This window comes from Branchiostoma belcheri, unplaced genomic scaffold (genome assembly GCF_001625305.1).
Source record: "Branchiostoma belcheri isolate BF01 breed outbred unplaced genomic scaffold, Haploidv18h27 scaffold64, whole genome shotgun sequence".
Taxonomy (NCBI): Eukaryota; Metazoa; Chordata; class Leptocardii; order Amphioxiformes; family Branchiostomatidae; genus Branchiostoma; species Branchiostoma belcheri.
Window position 1 is genome coordinate 717,541 of NW_017804287.1, and position 17,963 is coordinate 735,503.

Genomic DNA, 17,963 nt, shown 5'->3' on the forward strand with positions numbered 1-17,963 from the left:
ATCCCCGGAATTCAATCAAAATTGAATCCCGGGGATTTTATTGTTTACCATAAAATTTTGAGATTTGCCAAAAAAAGCATGTCAAGAATCGATTTAATGGCAACAAGTTGTTGCAAAGTGGATTTCATCAGAAGCCGGTTCTATCAGAAGTACAGTAGACGTTAACAAGCATAAAAGACCTGAAAACTACTGTGTGCTTCCCCAGGTGTTTACAGGTAACAGTGACAGAGACAGCCTGGTGACGCACGTGTTGACAGACTACAGCGGACCTGTCCACGCCCGTTACGTCAAGTTTCACCCCGTCACGTGGTACGGCTGGATCGGTATGAGAGCAGACATCGGGGAAGGTACTCAGATTGATTTTTTCTTTAAATCACAGTAACTAAATAATTTAGTAACTAAGTAACTTAAATAACTTTCCTGTGGTCTGGAAGGAATGATAATAATAATACTGATAAATATTACAATAACAATACTCTTAATAACGATAATAATAATAAATGAATGATAATGATAATAAATTTCTATAATCACCGATTTTATGAGGTGATTATAATAACTGACAGGTCCTTTAACACCATGTACACCGAGGAGCAGGCCGGTCATTAACGTTATTTGATATAGCCGATCCAAACTTGCACACTATAAAGTGAAATATTACTGCATAGCACATACAAGCCCTACAAAATTATATAACAGACCGTTATGGTCACTTCCTTCTATTTTACGTCCGCTAGCCACTGTTACTGTGCACCTTTTCCCGATTCACTAGAACCCCAACAATTAGGTTCCAATATATTCACAAATGCATGGTTGGTGACATTACGGCACGATAATACCCCGAGGCCAGGAGAATATTTCTTTAAGAATATAACGAATACTTCGATTCGATATCCACAGTTGCTCCAGTTGGCTTCTGGCCGCTAAACAGGCATACTCAGCTGCGTGACGTCAGCGGATACGGAAATGACGCAACCGGTGTGGGCGTGTCTCTTGGGAACGGTGTACACGGTGAGAGCGAAGGGGCGTACAACTTGTCCGGTAGCAGCACCTCCTACATCGAGATCCCCAACAACGGGGCACTGGATACCCGGTACTCGATAACAATCCTGGCCTACGTGTACCCCACAGGGACAGATGGGCCCATCGTTAACTACAGAATCAACGACAACAGTTTTAACCTCTGGCACTTCAACGGGAATGAATTGTATATAGGGTAAGAGACTATTAGGGTTGCTTTTTAAGCATGGTGATATCTATCTATCTATCTATCTATCTATCTATCTATCTCCCTGTCTATCCATCTATTTTCCTCTCTTTCCCTCTCCACTCACTCTGTCTCTCTCTCTCTCTCTCTGTCTCTCTCTCTGTCTCTCTCTATCTCTCTCTGTCTCTCTCTCTCTGCCTGGCTCTCTCTCTCGATATGGTGTAAAATGGTGGAGATGCAAACTGATCGAAGCCGGTATGGAGGACTTGTACCACACAGGAAAACAATATGACATCCTGTATCAATGTGAAGGTTGAAGCTGATGTGTTAGCGTAACCGCTGATCCTGGCTGTACCGAACTAGTAAAAGAGTTTCTTAGAATCAATTTGAAACTTTAACCCCCATGTCTTCCCATTTGCTTTCCTGCTAGCATGTGGACCCGTGACCACGCCTCCTCGGTTCAGTTGAGTGCGGCCACACTGAACCAAAACGAGTGGAACTTCGTCGGCGTGACCTACAGCTATCCTTTGGGTAGGGTCAAATTGTGGCATGACGGGATAGAAGTAGGAAGTCTTGCCGTCGGCACGTTCGAGACAGGGACGCACTACGACATCCGCATGGGGTTCAGGGACGGGGCTGATCCCCGGGCTTTCCAAGGACGCATCGCCTGTCTGCAGATATATAACATCCCTTTAAACGGCGATCAGATAAGGCAAGCAGCAGCAAAGTGTAGAGGTCAGTACATGTAGTAAACTGTTCTACTTGTGATCGTACTAAAGCAATAATGAACCTGTCAAAAGTTCGGAGACTTGCTGTTAAGCAATGACATCATCAATCAGGCGTGTGGTTCCCGCCCGAGGAAGTATAATTCTTGCATCTATCTTAACCATTTACCTACCAGTGACACAGCCGGTCGGTTTATGGCGTCTTACCAAGCAGTACGGTCTGACGGACACCAGCGGAAACGGAAATGACGCCACCGGTGAAGCCGTGGCTCTTGGGAGTGGTGTGTTCGGTGAACACGAAGGTTCCTACGTCTTCTCCGGCAGCAGTACCTCCTACATTGAGATCCCAAACGACAGGACACTGGACACTCGTTACTCTCTCACCATCCTGGCCTCCGTGTACCCGACTGGGCAGTCTGGACCATTACTACATTACGGAGACAGCGCGAGCGGCGTCCACATGTGGCAAGACTCCACGTACTTCTTACAAACCAGGTGAGGGAAAGTAAGGATACTATTGATAGCAGTTACGTACTGTCCCGGTAATGACCTAGTAGATTTGTGGATGAGTTACGATTGACAGATTATACAGCTTTAGTTTCCTTAGCCATTACGGCCACAACCTCCATCCATGCAATACACTTGCTAAATGGGAATGATGGTGGAAGTGTGATATAGAAACTTTAAGGTACCGAAGGTAAAGGCTGCAGATGAGCTGAATGTGCTAATAAACTGCAATTCTCCTGCAGTCTCTTAGTGTCACCGAGGAAAGGTAGTGAATGCCATTTGAAACGTCTGGTCCTGTTTAAAATCACATCCAGTTGCTTGAGTGACTGCTTAAAGCAAATAATAAGGATGGCTGAATGTGAAAAAATGCACCTGTTATAATAATTACCTCGCCTTTCTCTCACGTTTTAAGGCTTTTTAGCAGAAATGCAAGCACCAATCAGACCACACGAGCGCAGTGCCTCAAAACTAACCAGTGGAACTTCGTTGGCATAACTTACAACTACAACTCAGGCATCCTGAAGATTTGGTACGAAGGTCTGCAGATCATCAGTACCGACATCGGCGTGTACCAGCTCGGGACCAACCACGCTGTCCGCATCGGTGCCGTGGGGGCCGATTCCTACAGTGGAAGCGTTTGCTGTGTACAGATTTATGACGTTGCCTTGAACGAGAGCGAGATAGAACACGCTGCGACACGTTGTAAAGGTAAGCCAACCATGTTTGAACTATGATGATTGAAAAAAGCGTAGCAAGTGAGGTCTGTTACCCGTCAAATAAAGAAAGTTTAAACGGCAATGAGATCAGGGATACACGCGCAGTAGAAAAATGTAGTGGTCAGTAGTTCAACTTTACTTGAGATTCAATGATAACAATTTCATAAACACATTTTGGAGGAGGTCGTGAATTTGCGTCAGGGGCTTTACGGACCAAGTCACGACACACATTATGACGAGGTTCCCGACAGAAGGGTGTTCACATGGTTCTCTCACTCCTAAAGCTCCTTACCAGTGTAATGTACAGAGCCCAAAAAAGACAGTATTGTCCAAGTCTTACTTACTGCTAGTTTTTACCAGAATCATCAAAGCATTCTAAATTCGAAACACTGTAATTAAACTCGCTATCATTAATGGAATTTGTCTTTTTTTCAACGGGGACCAATGAGCATAAACAGGCCAAGGAAGTATCTAATAGTATCTTAACCGTTTTCCTAGTGGCACAGCCGGTCGGTCTGTGGCGTCTCACCAAGCAGTACGGTCTGACGGACACCAGCGGAAACGGAAATGACGCCACCGGTGAGAACGTTACCCTTGGTAATGGTGCATATGGTGAACTCGAGGGCTCTTACGTCTTCTCCGGCAGCAGTACCTCCTACATAGAGATCCCAAACGACAGGACACTGGACACTCGCTACTCTCTCACCATCCTGGCCTCCGTGTACCCGACTGGGCAGTCTGGACCATTACTACAGTACGGAGACAGCACAAGCGGCGTCCACATGTGGCAAGACTCCACGTACTTCTTAAACGCCAGGTGAGGGCATCTAAGCATGACACGAATGTCTGTTGCGGCGCGCCGCTGTAATTGGCAAGTAGATACTGTTAAGGAAGGTACTATTCAGCATTCTTTCTTTATAGCTTAATTTCAAGCTGAATTCAAATATACACTCAACATGAATTTTAGTCACTTAAGCATATCGAGTCCCTTGACCATTTTTCACAAATAAATGGCAAGGTGTGCATTTTGGATACGGAATAGGACTATTACCGTAGGGGTGTTAAGAAGGCAGTTTACATCAGGGCCCATCAAACTTCTCTGAATCGTGACGGTGGAAGAGTTTCACGTCATCATGCTTCCTACTTCCAGGAAGTCAGCGCAGCTAATTAAACATATGAAGGTGGAAGTTTTACGTCATTAGTGTTCTTTTTGTGTTGAAACAAGTGTAGATGAATATTCAAATAAAACTATGGATTCTTCATCTATTATAATTACATAGCCTTTTCTCTCTGGTGTTTTAGGCTTTTTAGCAGAAATGCAGTCAGAAACCAGACCACACGAGCGCGGTGCCTCAAACCGAACCAGTGGAACTCCGTTGGCTTGACGTACGACTATAACTCAGGCATCCTGAAGCTTTGGTACGAAGGTTTGGAGATCAGTAGTGCCGACATCCGCGTGTACCAGCTCGGGACCAACCACGCTGTCCGCATCGGTGCCGTGGGGGCCGAGTCCTTCAATGGAAGCGCCTCCTGTGTAAAGATTTATGACGTTGCCTTGACGCAGAGTCAGATAGAACACGCTGCAACACTGTGTACAGGTATAATAAGTTTGAACCATGTTTGAACTATTATGAGATTAAAAGAAAAGGGGTACCACATGAAGTCTCACTTGAAGTCAAAACTGATAAAGGGACAACATTGAAAAAAAGAGAACGGATACAAAATTTAGACAGTGGAAACAAGACCACTTGCGCTATTGTCGTAAAGGTTGAAGAAATGAATACACTACTAGTGTTAAGTTAATCTCTTTATCCACTTTCTTAATCCGCTATCACTAGATAACAGCATCGCTTTGGGAAAGCCGACGACACAGAGTAGTGATTATGATGACTCGTCGTTCGCATCTAGAGCCGTGGATGGATACACAGGACCGATTAACCAGTGCACGCATACACAGCTCGACTTTGAGCCGTGGTGGAAGTTGGATTTGGGCGGAAGTTACGTCATCGGAAGAGTACGTCTGCTGAACAGGAGGAACGAATATGGTACGAAAGCAGAACATTTTTCTTAATGCAGTGAGTTTGCTGTTGGTCAATATGATAACTTGTTTAAAGTTTAAACCTTTCAAATTCTCTCACCTAGAGCTTTCGACCAGTCACTCTAGTCTGTCTCGGTAGACTAGCCCAGTGAGACTGTCACGTGGCTTTTTAAGGTGTGAAGTCAATACTGGGTCAAAGGTATCTGTTAGACGATGTCGGCCCCCGTCGCGGTTGATGAAGGGTGATGGGCCCGACGTTAATAGACTACAGAGAATATATTCACTTGCATGAGGCATCGAGCTAAATTCGATGACATACGATTCTATTTGTCACATATACTAGCCATTTTGATATTAAGGCAGCAAAACAAGTGTATACGGGGGCATGAAGTGATTCTTTTGTCATATTGATATTAACAAAAATGGTTACCATGTAATTGACTCAGGAGAGCGCCTTGAAGAGTTCCAAGTTCGAGTTGGAGAGGATTCGGATATATCAAAGAACTCCATCTGCGGGAGAACGACCAATCAGCTTGACGATCCACCCGAGGATCGGAGCATCATCGTCGACTGCGCTCAGCCAATCACCGGCCGTTACGTGTCAGTACAGCTGATCAACCGGACAGACTACCTCACGCTGTGTGAAGTAGACGTGTTCGTCGCTCAAGGTAAGAAAGAATTGTTCTTAGTAATTTAGCCATATTGTAAGGGTAACAGATTGTTCAATGACTCGAAAGGATTATGGAGAATAGCGCTTTAACCTACCAGATTTTACACTACTCCGTTAAATCTTTATGAATTCTCGTACGCACTCCAGTTATGAATTAGAATAAAATTTCTGTGATTTAGATGTATCAAATCAGTTTCAAGTCCTAATTGGGACTTGTTTGTTCTTATGAAGGAAATGACGCTGGATGGTTAACGCTGGACAACAGCACAGTCATCAGCTCGGCAGGGTACCCCTACGATGACAATGTTACTGTTTATGACGCCTATAAGACGATGGATGGGAACCTTTTGACGTACTGGAACCCAATTACTGACGATGACAAACACTATTTCATTATTTATGATTTGAAAGAATATTATTGGTTAACCAAGATCCGCGTGATTAGCTACCAAGAAGATGACGCAGACACTCATCACATTGCCGCCTTCACCATCAAGACAGCGCTGAACTCAACAGGAAGTTGGACAGACGTCACTTCCTTTTCTGGTTTAGTAGGGAGGCAGGTAAAGGCGTTTACAGGTTTTGTGGCAATGAGTCGCTACTGGCAGGTCAACATCACTCAAACGTCAAGCGGCGAGTTTCCAAAGGTGGCCGAGATCCAACTCTACGGGTATCGAGGTAAATACAGAACATTAAAGCTTGTTAAATCACTTACGCATGTGTCTATGGTAATACGTTTTGCTACTCTCAAACTATCCTTGCCCTGATTCGAAAGGACGTGCTGCCTTCAGAAAGAAGTCACGATCAGTTATCATCAAGGTGTATGCGTGGATGGCGATTTCTTATAGCGACAAGTACGCTTTGTGTGCAAGAGCAAATTTTGCGCGCAAGGCAAATTATTTTTAAAAGATTGTGTGACATGTACCTAGATACAATAGGTTATAGAAACATGTACATTGGTGGATTAGTTTCAGGGGCAAGCAGTGCAGCGTACCCAGAGGAACTAACCTATCACTGCAATGGCGACAAGCCGTCCTACGTAACCATGGCTACCAGCGGCACGATAACCAGTGGGGATGATGGGAGGGGGAACTACAGCAGCGACAGTCTGTGCAGCTGGACCATCGAAGCACCGTCTGGCATGGGCGTGTCACTGACCTTCCTGACATTTGACCTGGCCGATGATGGCGACTGCCCATCGGATTACGTCGCGGTGTATGACGGGAGCAGCCAAAGCTCTGCTCTGCTGGGCAGCTTTTGTGAGAGTAACCCTGGCGTTGTGAACAGCTCGTGGAGCTTGATGCACGTTACCTTTGTCACCAACTCATTTCTGGAGGCGTCGGGCTTTCAGGCAACTTTTACGACTACAGGTAATTTTCTGTGGTGCAACAGCAATAATGAAATGACAATACAGTTCTTTTGATGTAGTCTGTTTTGTTTTTCTTAATGTGAACAGCTTACAGTCTAGTGCACGTGCAGCTAGTAGAAAAATGCTATAGACACCATTGCCACACGATTCCCTCAACAAGGTAACATCCTGACCGCGTTGCCATACATGTACATGCTCGTTTGTGGACAATCAAACATTGTATGTCATCTTACCGTTACCCGTTATTTTTGCAGATATAGACGAGTGTGGAACAGCAAATGGTGGATGTTCACAGAACTGCACTAATACTTTTGGCAGTTTCTCCTGTTCCTGTCAAACTGGCTACGAATTGAACGGTGACGGCGTCTCCTGTGACGGTAAGCTATATACGTCATTGTAGCACTTAGTCTAGTGGACTAGATTTGTCTAAAAACACGATTTTGTGTGTGATGAGAAAAGGAAGGTATTTGCTGTATTTTCATAGACGAGTGTGCCTCAAACAATGGTGAATGTTCCGTAAATTGCAACACCACCTTTGGCAATTTTGAATGCTACAGCGGAGATGGGTATGTCCTAGATGGACATGGCGCGTCATGCAATGGTGCATAACCATGTTTTGTGAAAATAATTTGTGTTGAGCTCCAAATTCTTAACTTTTTTTTGTTCTTTCATCGGTAACGGTCCTGTTATCTCTGATCTCAAAGCTATAGTATTCAATCTCAACGATTCCAAAGCTATATTATACGATCGAGTATAGTATATACGATTGATGTAATATGTTCTAACAGCAGAGATCAGCACAACTGTAGTCCCGCCAACAGTGACAACAGCAGGGGCTGCGACTGCGCCACCACCTACAACAGCTGCACCCAGAAGTACGACAGAGGTCAGCACAACTGTAGTTGGTTCAACGGTGACAACAGCAGGAGCAGCTGTACCAACCGCGCCCCCTACAACGTCCGCTACACCCACCAGTACAACAGCAGGGGCAGCTGTACCAACCGCTCCCCCTACAACGTCCGCTACACCCACCAGTACAACAGCAGGGGCAGCTGTACCAACCGCTCCCCCTACAACGTCCGCTGCACCCGCAACTTCAGAGGCCGGCACAACTGCAATTCGGTCAACAATGCCAATGGTGACAGCAGGGGTTTCTGTTCTCACAACGTCTTCACCAACAACGTCAACGTCTTCACCTAACACATCAGCAAAGACCAGCACAACTGCTGTCCAGTCAACAACAATGGCTGCCGTGTCCAGCACGTCTGCAGCAACGACCCCTGCATCCAACACTACAGCGAAGGCCAGCACAACTGCAGTTCGGTCTACAGTAGGTGCTGGTGTGTCTAGCACATCTTCACAGGCGACACCTGCACCCAACACTACAGCAAGGTACAACACCACGATGGCTCTGTCGACAACAGCGACTTTTGCACCCACCATGTCTCCAACAACGACTCCTGTATCCAACTCTACAGCAGAGACCAACGTCACTGCAGTTCGGTCATCAGTAGGGGCCGTTGTATCTACTGCGTCTCTACCAATGACCCCTGCACCAAACACCACAGCAGAGGCTAATGCTACTAGTGTCGTTCAGTCAACGAAAGCTGCTACTGTACCCACAACGCCAGGTAAGGACTTTCAGTCATCAAGTTATTGTATGTTGCACATGCACGAATTCTTATTGGTAAAAGTGTAAGCAAATGTCAAATGGTCATCCAAACTGTCCAGAAGTTATTGATGCAGAAAAAATCATAGTGCTGACGATTCAGTACTTGGGGGTAGATTTTCACCACTTCTTCCATTTATAGGAGGAAGGTGTATGCGTCACTGCACGTTAAGACAGCGGTAAACGAGTACCGAACAAATACAATGCTTCTGGGCAGGTACTACATACTGGACATTGAACTGTTGTTCGTTTGTCTCTTTTGACAGATATTGATGAGTGCCTGACGGGAGCTCATGTGTGCCTCCGTGACGAACTCTGCTTCAACAGGGAGGGATCGTACGCCTGCGCCTCGTGCTACCCCAACATAGCCCTGGTGGGAGGAGGGACCAACTCTTCGGCTCCTGTCAACATCAAACGGAGGGTGCCTTTTACCGTGCAATCTACCGTAACAGTGGACTGTGACGTAGCCTATTCCCTCCTCTTCAACTGGTCTCTGTACGCAATGGATGATGGCGGCCTACCGTCCGCAAATATTGCCCTTCCTGAGAATGTTGAAACAGCCGGATCTGAACTCACCTTACCGAAGAACGTTCTGCCGTACGGGAAGGTCGCCATCCGGCTGGAGGTCACGGTGGAAGAGACCATGTCTAGGCTCCGTGTCGTGACGTCAGCTGAGCAGTGGGTGAATGTCTTATCCTCGGCACTCGTGGCTGACATTGCCGGTGGTTCAGCAAGGTCCCTAGCCCCAGGATCCGACATTGTCCTAGACGCTTCGTTTTCTACAGATCCAGACGCCATGGTGACGGAGTCAGCAGACCTTGCCTATAACTGGACTTGTGTAACAGAAATAGGTTAGTAACACAACAAGAAAATCATACATATGATATTGTGACCCTTACCATCACTTTGTTTCATGATGCTATTCGTTGAGAAGCTTTAGAATAATACACTACCACCGTTCTATTTTGTCGATTTTAATATCATAGGAACTTCCTGCGACGACCTGTTTAGGGATGGAGGAACCAACCAGTCATACGTTATCTCTTCTAAGGACGTCGACACAAGTGTAGGCCGGTTGATTGCGCATCTTAGCGTGTGGTTCCCGGGCAGGTCCCCCGGAACGACGTCTCAAATCTTGGAGATTTTCTCTGTCGGATCTCTATCTATATACATCAGGTAACTTCGTTTTATTTTATTCTGTTGTTCAGATGTGAAGCACGGGTGTGCTCCCTTTTTTGTGCGATTTTGTTTTGGCACTGACATTTTTCTCCTTTTAGATGCTTCAGCAACTGTGATAGAAGAGTCAACCCATCGGAGAAGCTGGTTTTGGTGGCAGAGTGTACAAATTGTGAGGAGAAGAAAATGGTCAGTTTCAACTGGACATTACAGGAAGCTCCGGACGAGTTTGGCAGGTCCGATTTAAACTGGGACACCGAGAGCACCACGGGAAGGAACCTGCCTGATGTCGTCATCAAGCCAGAAGTCTTCACGGTAAAACTTGTAACGCATGTATTTACGTAACTCCTAATATATTTGTACAGTAAGTAAAAAAAGAAAAAAAAAAGATTCAAATATTTTAGCTAATTTTAACCCCGAAAATCTACAAAAGCTGTGTTTGAACCAGTTCGGACACTACTTTTATACACTTATCATATGGCAACTAAGTAAGTAAGTCCTATGGCAATATCTCATGGAAAGAAAGATAACAATCGCCCTTACCCGTGTGTTAGGCTTTAGGAGACTATACTTTAAGAGTGGAGACGACGCTTGTTGACGGTCGTCATGGGTTTGCTGAGTACAGTTTTGTACCGAACGAGCCGCCTGTGGTGGGAAGCTGCACAGTCAGTCCGGAAAACGGAACAGCCATGGTGACAGAGTTTATCATCACTTGTACGGGTATGTAATCACATTTGCTATTAACCTTAAGCTATGGCGACAGACTTTTATAAATTAAATCAGTTGTTACATTGCAATTTTGTTACACAATTTCTATCCTTTGGAGGACGGTGGATCCCAAATCACACGTGTTACCCTTGTACACTTACTTTTTTGTAGGGTTCTATGACACAGACGAGCCTTTGACTTACCATTTCCTCTTTAACACGGACGCTGCTACTGGATTCTCTCCGCTGTACACCGGCATGGTATGTCTTTTTGTAGTGGTTCCGAGGACCTGCCAGTTCTGGTCTTTATTGTCAATAGAAAATATGATTTCTTTTTGTATCTATTTATTTATGTCTTGATAATAAGACAATTGGGAAGCTCCAACAGCAACATTCGCTGATTTTTTTTTCTTTCTAGTATTCAGCAACTCCATCGCAGCTCTTTCCAGTGGGCCAAGAGTCCCGTGACTTTGTCGTTAAAATCCGCGTTGAAGTAACAGACTCCTTCGGAGCAATATCGTATGTCGAGACTTCTGTCAAGGTCAGGTATATGGCAAATACATAACAAAGCCTTTACTCAATGATCTGAACATAGTTCCGTCCACACCATTACTATAGATAGAACAGGGGAAATCGTATTTCTTACGGAATTAGATAAACCATGCAATATAATTTCCATATTATGAAAAACTTAAACTGTTCTCCAACTCAAAATTTGACTCACCAGAAATTTTCGACTGAATCATTCAGTCTTCCTCAGCTATCTGACCCAAATGCTGTCAGCAAAGGGTCAAAGGTTGTCTGAAGTCGATATCGTCCCCCGTCCCGGTTGAGCGATGGTTGAAGTGCCCTGATGTATATGGCCTCTTTTATGCCTCTCTTAGGTCCTGGCACTTCCAGCAGATCAGTCCACAGCCGTAGTCTCGCAGCTCGTGGTTGGGGAGGACAGTCCTCTAACCCAGCTGGTGCGGGAAGGAGACGCCAGGTCCTTGGTACAGATGTCCAACAGCGTCACGTCTGTCTTAAACACGGTCCCGACTAACGCGTCAGCCGAGACACGGAGGGTAGCCACTGAGGTGTGGATAGTTATCAATAGACTTTTGAAAACATTTGCCCACTTTAGCCAAAGCAAATTGAACATAATAGCTTTTTGGAACCTTTTTCATACCATGCAGGCCAGAGAGGCTGTGGTAGCTGCATTGACGACCATCAAACCTACGAGCGTGTCGTCTGTGAACCTTGTAGCGAGCGCGCTGGGCTCGGCCACAAGCGGAGGGGACGACGTGTCAGGCGATGCACAGGTAAAAAAGACATCCCATCTTTAAGACTTCAACACGTATATGGACGGCGTGGTTGTAGAAAACAAGTAATCGTTTCTTCTTTACCAATTTCTAGGTTGCCACAGCAAGGTCCTTAAAGAACATGGGGGAATTTCTGCAAAGCTTACCTCCTGAGGAACTGGAGATAACTCAAGTAGAAAAGACTTCATCCGTTATGTTCGCAGGTAGGATAATGGTTTACAGCTACGTCTACGAAAAGATTGATTCGATTGTCCAAATTCCCCCGTCTGAACTACACGTGGGGTCGTGTACATGTGGCGTAACTGCAGAATGCTCGACTCAGAATCGAGAGGTCCCGGGTTCGAATCATCTTGCCGCCGATCGTTTGCCCTTAAAATTTCCCCACTTCACTCAGGTAAAAAAGAGTATTGTTTTGTCCTGTATTTGTCGTCTGCGTTGACGTCTGCGTTGTAAGTAAGTTGAAAACTGAGTGTACCGTCACCATGTCTAGTTATGAATAGTTGGAATGATAATAAAAGAAAATTCACGCCACATTTATGTTCCTTTACTTCTGCAGCTGCAGTTAACATCCTAGCGAGCTCGTCAAAAGCGTCAGGCCAGGCCATCGACTCTACAGTGGGGAACACTACTGACACTAACGGCCTTAATAAGGTCAGGCCCCTTTCACTTACTGTAACATGGGGTTGACGTTTGTTTTTTATTTTACAATTTGTTTTGTGTATGTAGTCAATTTTATTAGCAAAATTAGCACGTTTTGGACTTAGAATTCAAGGAAGGTTCAAACTTACTGAAAACCTACAATAAGTCTGTCTGACCCTTTTAAATACTGTACTTAAGGCCAAGGAGGCAGCAGAGGGCATCATCGGCGTCATTGACTCTCTGAGTAAACTGGTGATCAGCCGGAAACGGCCGGACGCCGAGCCGACAGTGATCAGCCAGGGTCCGTTCCAGCTCGCCCTGCAGAGACAGAGCTGCCGTGACACGGGACCACAGATAGTCAGGCCCACGGGACAGAGCGACACGTGGTTCCGGATCCCGGGATTCTCAACTCTCTTTGGACAATCTTGTGGACAGTCTATTTCCATTGAGGTGATATTTTACGTCGTTGTAACATTTTTCCAAAGAAATTTAGTACATCACAAGCATCAATATTAGATTCAACGCGTGCGAATCTATACTTTGATTCTATACAATCCATATAGAGGCCATAAAACTGGCCTTGATTGAGTCTGTAGATGTCTAGGATTAAAAGAAAAGTCAACGCGTAATATTTCTCTAAAAATGTATCGTATCCAGAATCGTGCCTAATGAGGTAGGGTTAGTATCAATTACGGTTCTGAATAGTCTCCTCGTATCGAAAAATATAGATACGCCCTTGTCCTGGTGCTAGATACAAGTGGACTGTGCAGGAACTTGCCTGACCATGGTTCTGGATAAAGCACGGTTCTGGATACAAGACCAGCATAGGATTAGTATGACGTAACTAATAGAGACTTACAAAATACCATTTTGTCTGCACTGTAGAACTACGAAACATCCCTGAATCCGTACTTCTACGCCAACAACTCGGACAAGATCAAGTCACCGGTGGCGTCACTGAAGTTCAGAAGTGATTCAGGTCCGGTTGAGGTCAATGACCTGCAGGTACCCATTGACGTCATGATGCCACAGAAACCAGGTACTGTGGTGGTGCAGACAGAGCGTGGGGAGACCACACCGACTGGACAGGACGTCATGTCGGTGAGAGAATACTGTACTACTGTAGTGCCTGTATCTACATTTCACTGTAAGACCCGGACACAGACACAGACATCGTAAGATCATCTGACGATCGCAAATTAAATGCATTCTTGGGATAGTCCCACACGCAAAGTTCTGCTGTCGTGTTACATATCTTTGATCTTTGTCGGTAGTTTATTCTGTCAAACTTTGCTTGAAAATTCTACGGCACCACAATCGTCCGACGAATGTGGCGATGGCGTAAGGTTTTTCTGCAACTCCCATGATTGATATCATGGCTCACATGTGACCAGTGACATGTATATGGATTAAGAACATGTATTTTCAGGTACATAACTTTACCATCGCTGAAGGTACCAGCTCTGTCCATGTCGCCGTCACACCTGACGTGGAAGGAATACCTGTTCGTTTGTTCCTCGGTATCAACAGCGCCCCCACCCGACAGGTATTTCGCATGGCAACATCCGTGCCTTCGGCAGCCGGTTCGCTGTACTCCATTCCATTAGGAAACGACTCTTACCTTCGACCGGATCCTTTCCAATGGCTCTTGTCCGCTAGTGACTTGGGACTGACCGGATCCGAACAACTTTTTCTTGGTAAACACCCCTTATGTCTACTGGTTTTGACCAAGCACCGCTGCTAAACGTTATCATTAATGACAAGCGTACATGATACATGATAAATGTTAACATTGGAAATAGCAGTTAATATGTCTTCACTGTGCTACAAAATGGCCATATATTGCCAATTACTGTACTTCTATTAGCCTGATTTCCTAGGTACCTTATGCTTTACCAGCCTAGCTCACCACCCCCACCCCTATTTACGTTTGGATACTGTAATAATCATGTATTCATATGTGCATACTTTACCCTGGATCATCTTTAGATTATTATTAATAAAAAAAGACACAGTTATACATGGGGTATCCAAGAGAAAAACTAAGACAGTTTTTTTTTAATCTGATACGTTTTTAATTTTCAGGTGTGGACCACGAGCCTTTTACAGATGACCCCTATATTAACGCTGGCACAGTCAGGCGGGGTAACCTGTCAGAAGCTTTAGAACTGGGATATGGTGGAGTAAACTTCACCTTGAATTACACTCTCAAGATCTTCACTTCTACCTGTCTTTTCTTTGACGACGATCAACAACTGTGGAACACTGAGGGATGTGAGGTATATGTCAAGTTTATCAAGAAGATATATAGGATTCCATACCTAAGATAACAATGATTTTACCATTAACGTTACATAATTCAGGGTTACTCTTCCCCTCCCTCCTGAATGTAGCCACTATGTATTATGTTCCTCTCGCCCATGGGATATTGATAAGTAAGTTTCAGTTTTTATTTATTTCCTATGATGTTTACATGTCTGTAGGTTGGTCCATTGACGACCACGTCATTGACACACTGCCTGTGTGACCACCTCACCGCGTTCGGATCAGACTTCAAGTTCTTCGTGGCGCCGAACTCCCTGAACATCCTGGAGGCTCTGGAAGGGTTTACAAACATCATGGAGAACCCGTCGGTTGTCATCACCATCGGAGTCCTGTTTGGACTTTACCTACTGATTGTCATATGGGCAAGATGGGAGGACAAAAAGGATGGATTAAAGGTAAAGCGAATACTTAATTTGATAAATGCCGAGTCGCTTACAACAATTGCTTTAGAATCTACTTATATATAGCTAAGTTTCATATACGTATTTTTTTTCTAATGGCAGGTGGGTGCTACAGTGTTGGAAGGGTCAGGTAGAGGCAGCCATACGTACGAAGTCATGGTGTACACCGGAACCCGGGCCAATGCTGGGACCAGTGCAGAGGTAAGGTAATTCATCAGAACTAGAAAGGTTACATTTACATTTGCCGATGCAGTATTGATCAGCCAAACAGATCTGAGACCACCTCTACACATTCTGGCATCTTAATTCGTGATCTCTGTGGACAAAGACTCAGATCGTGATCTCTATTGGTAGGATCAGTTATATTCTTCCAGACCGCATTCTCTGCCCTGATATCTGAATATCCCCATGTCCCGCAGGTGTTCCTGGTGCTAAGAGGAGAGTTGGGCCAGTCTGTCCCGTACGTGTTGGAAGACAAAACCCGCATCACGTTCAAGCAAGGCGCTGTAGACACATTTGTGGTGACGTCTGCCTTTCAACTGGGTCCAATATATGCTGTCCATATTTGGCACAATAACATTGGCCCTGACCCGTCCTGGTAAGGTTTTCCTCTTGCCAATATTTACCTACATGAAAATGTAGGTATTGTTTTTGAGTGTTAAAGTGTTTCTATGGACTTTGATTTGTAGAACTTTGGTTCTATAGCTATTCTACATTATGATGAGCTAAGCAAGTATCAGATTCCAATGTGCTTTCTATATGGCAACTTAAATGTTTAAGGAAATGTAAAGGTTTAAAGTATTTTTATACAATGGTACAAAGGTAAATTCCTAACACCATACTATTGCCAGTTTCCTTTGATTATGTCATGACATAGGTACCTTGACCAAGTCATCGTTACTGATCTCCAAGATGATGATAGGCACACCTTCGTGTGCAAAAGGTAGGTTTGCCATTTTATTTTGCTTAAGCCTAGAATAAAAGAAACCATGTTTTCTATTCTATAACTTCAAATTTATTGTTCAATTAAACTTGCAGTCCTAATCAGGGTTGAATTGCATGAAAACGACAGATCATCAAAGATACAAGATTATCAAAATGTGTTGGCATCAACAATAGCTCGGGCAACACATCGACGGCAGCGGTCTTGGAATTAACGAGTTTTCCCACTATTTGCAGACGCTTTTACAATACACATGGCTTGATTCGTATCTTAATCAACAAAACTCAAACATTTAGGTCTTTACTTAGCTTGAAGCAAATCTTCCCGTTTTGCATCCCTTCTGTCTTTTTAACCGTTTAAAGTGTTCAACATAATGGTCCCATTGCTGACCTTGTTTTCCATGATGTAATAATATAACAGCTGGCTGGCAGTAGAAGAGGGGGACGGAAAAGTAGATCGGGTTCTGTATAAGGCAAGTTATGACGATCTGGTCCGTTTCGGTCGTCTTTTCTCCAATAAAACTTCCAAGGACTTCCGTGATGAACATCTGTGGTTTTCTGTGATTGGTCGACCAGCAACAAGGTAGGAGTTCATTTGAAATGAACTTGACGTATATTTATATCCGATCTATGGCTATGAATATCCCTACTACTATTATTAATATTAGTAATACTACTTCTACCACCACTATACTAGTACTACCACAGGAGACTGATACAAATCAATAAAGGTTCGTTGAGTTACCTATCCTAAAAATTTGTAACAATATGTTTATAAATACGAGTATATGCTGCATGTGATATAAAGTACAAAGGATATGGCGCCGGCGATGATGTTGGAGATGAGGTATTAGCAGCTTGCATAATGTGTATCCAGAACGTTTAGAACAATACATAATGGTCGTCTGACTCTACAAACGATAATAATGATATGTTTTATAACTTTTCAGTCCCTTTACCCGAGTGCAGCGCGTCTCCTGCTGCCTGTCTCTGCTGATGTGCACGATGCTCACCAACATCATGTTCTTCGGCCGGGGTCAGACTTACCAGAAGCCAGCTCCAGTCTACATACTGGGATTCCAAGTACAGTTTCCCATCTCCTGGGGCGAGGTACACACAGCACTGCTAGCGCTTCTAGCAACAGCTTTAATTTTGACGACGTTTAAAGTTAAATCCTTGATCCAACACAAGGACTTGTTATCAACTAAATAGACTGACCCAGTAAGACTTGTCATGAGATAGAAAGTTCAAGGTGAATGAGCACCACAACCAACCTCCACCCCGGTCCCATGAATCCCAAAAAGCACCGGTCTAGATAGGGTTGATCCAGCTAACTTTACAGTCATACATTTATACCGACAATAATTGTAACCATAGTGTTGGAGGTTGTGATGACTAGTTCCCATAGTTACAGAGTTACTGTATCTTGAGCTCACGTTGGACTGATGTAACTGAGTTCTCCACCACCGTCATACTAAGGGATCTTTATTTTATATCACCTATTACAGCAACTATTCATATCAATCTGCGCTATGATCGTACATAATGTGCTTTTTGCTTCAGATAATGAT

The 17,963-nt window shown here is 44.4% G+C and overlaps 3 protein-coding genes across 3 annotated transcripts in view; all 3 read left to right on the top strand.

Moving 5' to 3' along the window:
• Positions 1-6,021, top strand: part of LOC109483295 — a 6,698-nt gene extending 677 nt beyond the window's left edge. The window contains exons 3-12 of the mRNA XM_019786288.1: positions 206-347; positions 901-1,216; positions 1,638-1,942; positions 2,109-2,427; positions 2,852-3,147; positions 3,654-3,972; positions 4,458-4,753; positions 4,994-5,200; positions 5,640-5,861; positions 6,011-6,021. Of these exons, the coding sequence (XP_019641847.1) occupies positions 206-347; positions 901-1,216; positions 1,638-1,942; positions 2,109-2,427; positions 2,852-3,147; positions 3,654-3,972; positions 4,458-4,753; positions 4,994-5,200; positions 5,640-5,861; positions 6,011-6,021 (2,433 nt within the window). The remainder of the gene's footprint in view (positions 1-205; positions 348-900; positions 1,217-1,637; positions 1,943-2,108; positions 2,428-2,851; positions 3,148-3,653; positions 3,973-4,457; positions 4,754-4,993; positions 5,201-5,639; positions 5,862-6,010) is intronic.
• A 319-nt stretch (positions 6,022-6,340) lies between these two features.
• Positions 6,341-11,705, top strand: LOC109483296 (uncharacterized protein PB18E9.04c-like). Its single transcript, XM_019786289.1, has 11 exons — positions 6,341-6,541; positions 6,832-7,233; positions 7,487-7,609; positions 8,021-8,863; positions 9,168-9,752; positions 9,888-10,077; positions 10,179-10,392; positions 10,632-10,797; positions 10,957-11,045; positions 11,203-11,330; positions 11,669-11,705. The coding sequence occupies exons 1-11, from the start codon at positions 6,454-6,456 to the stop codon at positions 11,703-11,705; spliced, it is 2,865 nt and encodes a 954-aa protein (XP_019641848.1). The 5' UTR covers positions 6,341-6,453.
• A 2,729-nt stretch (positions 11,706-14,434) lies between these two features.
• On the top strand, positions 14,435-17,652 carry LOC109483297 (polycystic kidney disease protein 1-like 2). The gene is made up of 9 exons (XM_019786290.1): positions 14,435-14,489; positions 14,810-15,003; positions 15,208-15,444; positions 15,553-15,651; positions 15,870-16,048; positions 16,328-16,393; positions 16,814-16,975; positions 17,343-17,502; positions 17,635-17,652. Exons 1-9 carry the CDS (start codon positions 14,435-14,437, stop codon positions 17,650-17,652), a joined length of 1,170 nt encoding a protein of 389 aa, XP_019641849.1.
• The last annotated feature ends 311 nt before the right edge of the window (positions 17,653-17,963 follow it).

Bases quoted from the DNA above. Each gene is read 5' to 3' on its own strand.
- LOC109483296 (XM_019786289.1), top strand. From the start codon at position 6,454: ATGAGTCGCTACTGGCAGGTCAACATCACTCAAACGTCAAGCGGCGAG. The intron at 10,798-10,956 runs GTATGTAATCAC...ACTTTTTTGTAG, and splicing joins GTTTATCATCACTTGTACGG to GGTTCTATGACACAGACGAG. The intron at 11,046-11,202 runs GTATGTCTTTTT...TTTTCTTTCTAG, and splicing joins CTCCGCTGTACACCGGCATG to TATTCAGCAACTCCATCGCA.
- LOC109483297 (XM_019786290.1), top strand. From the start codon at position 14,435: ATGTCTACTGGTTTTGACCAAGCACCGCTGCTAAACGTTATCATTAAT. The intron at 14,490-14,809 runs GTACATGATACA...TTTAATTTTCAG, and splicing joins CGTTATCATTAATGACAAGC to GTGTGGACCACGAGCCTTTT. The intron at 16,394-16,813 runs GTAGGTTTGCCA...ATAATATAACAG, and splicing joins CACACCTTCGTGTGCAAAAG to CTGGCTGGCAGTAGAAGAGG.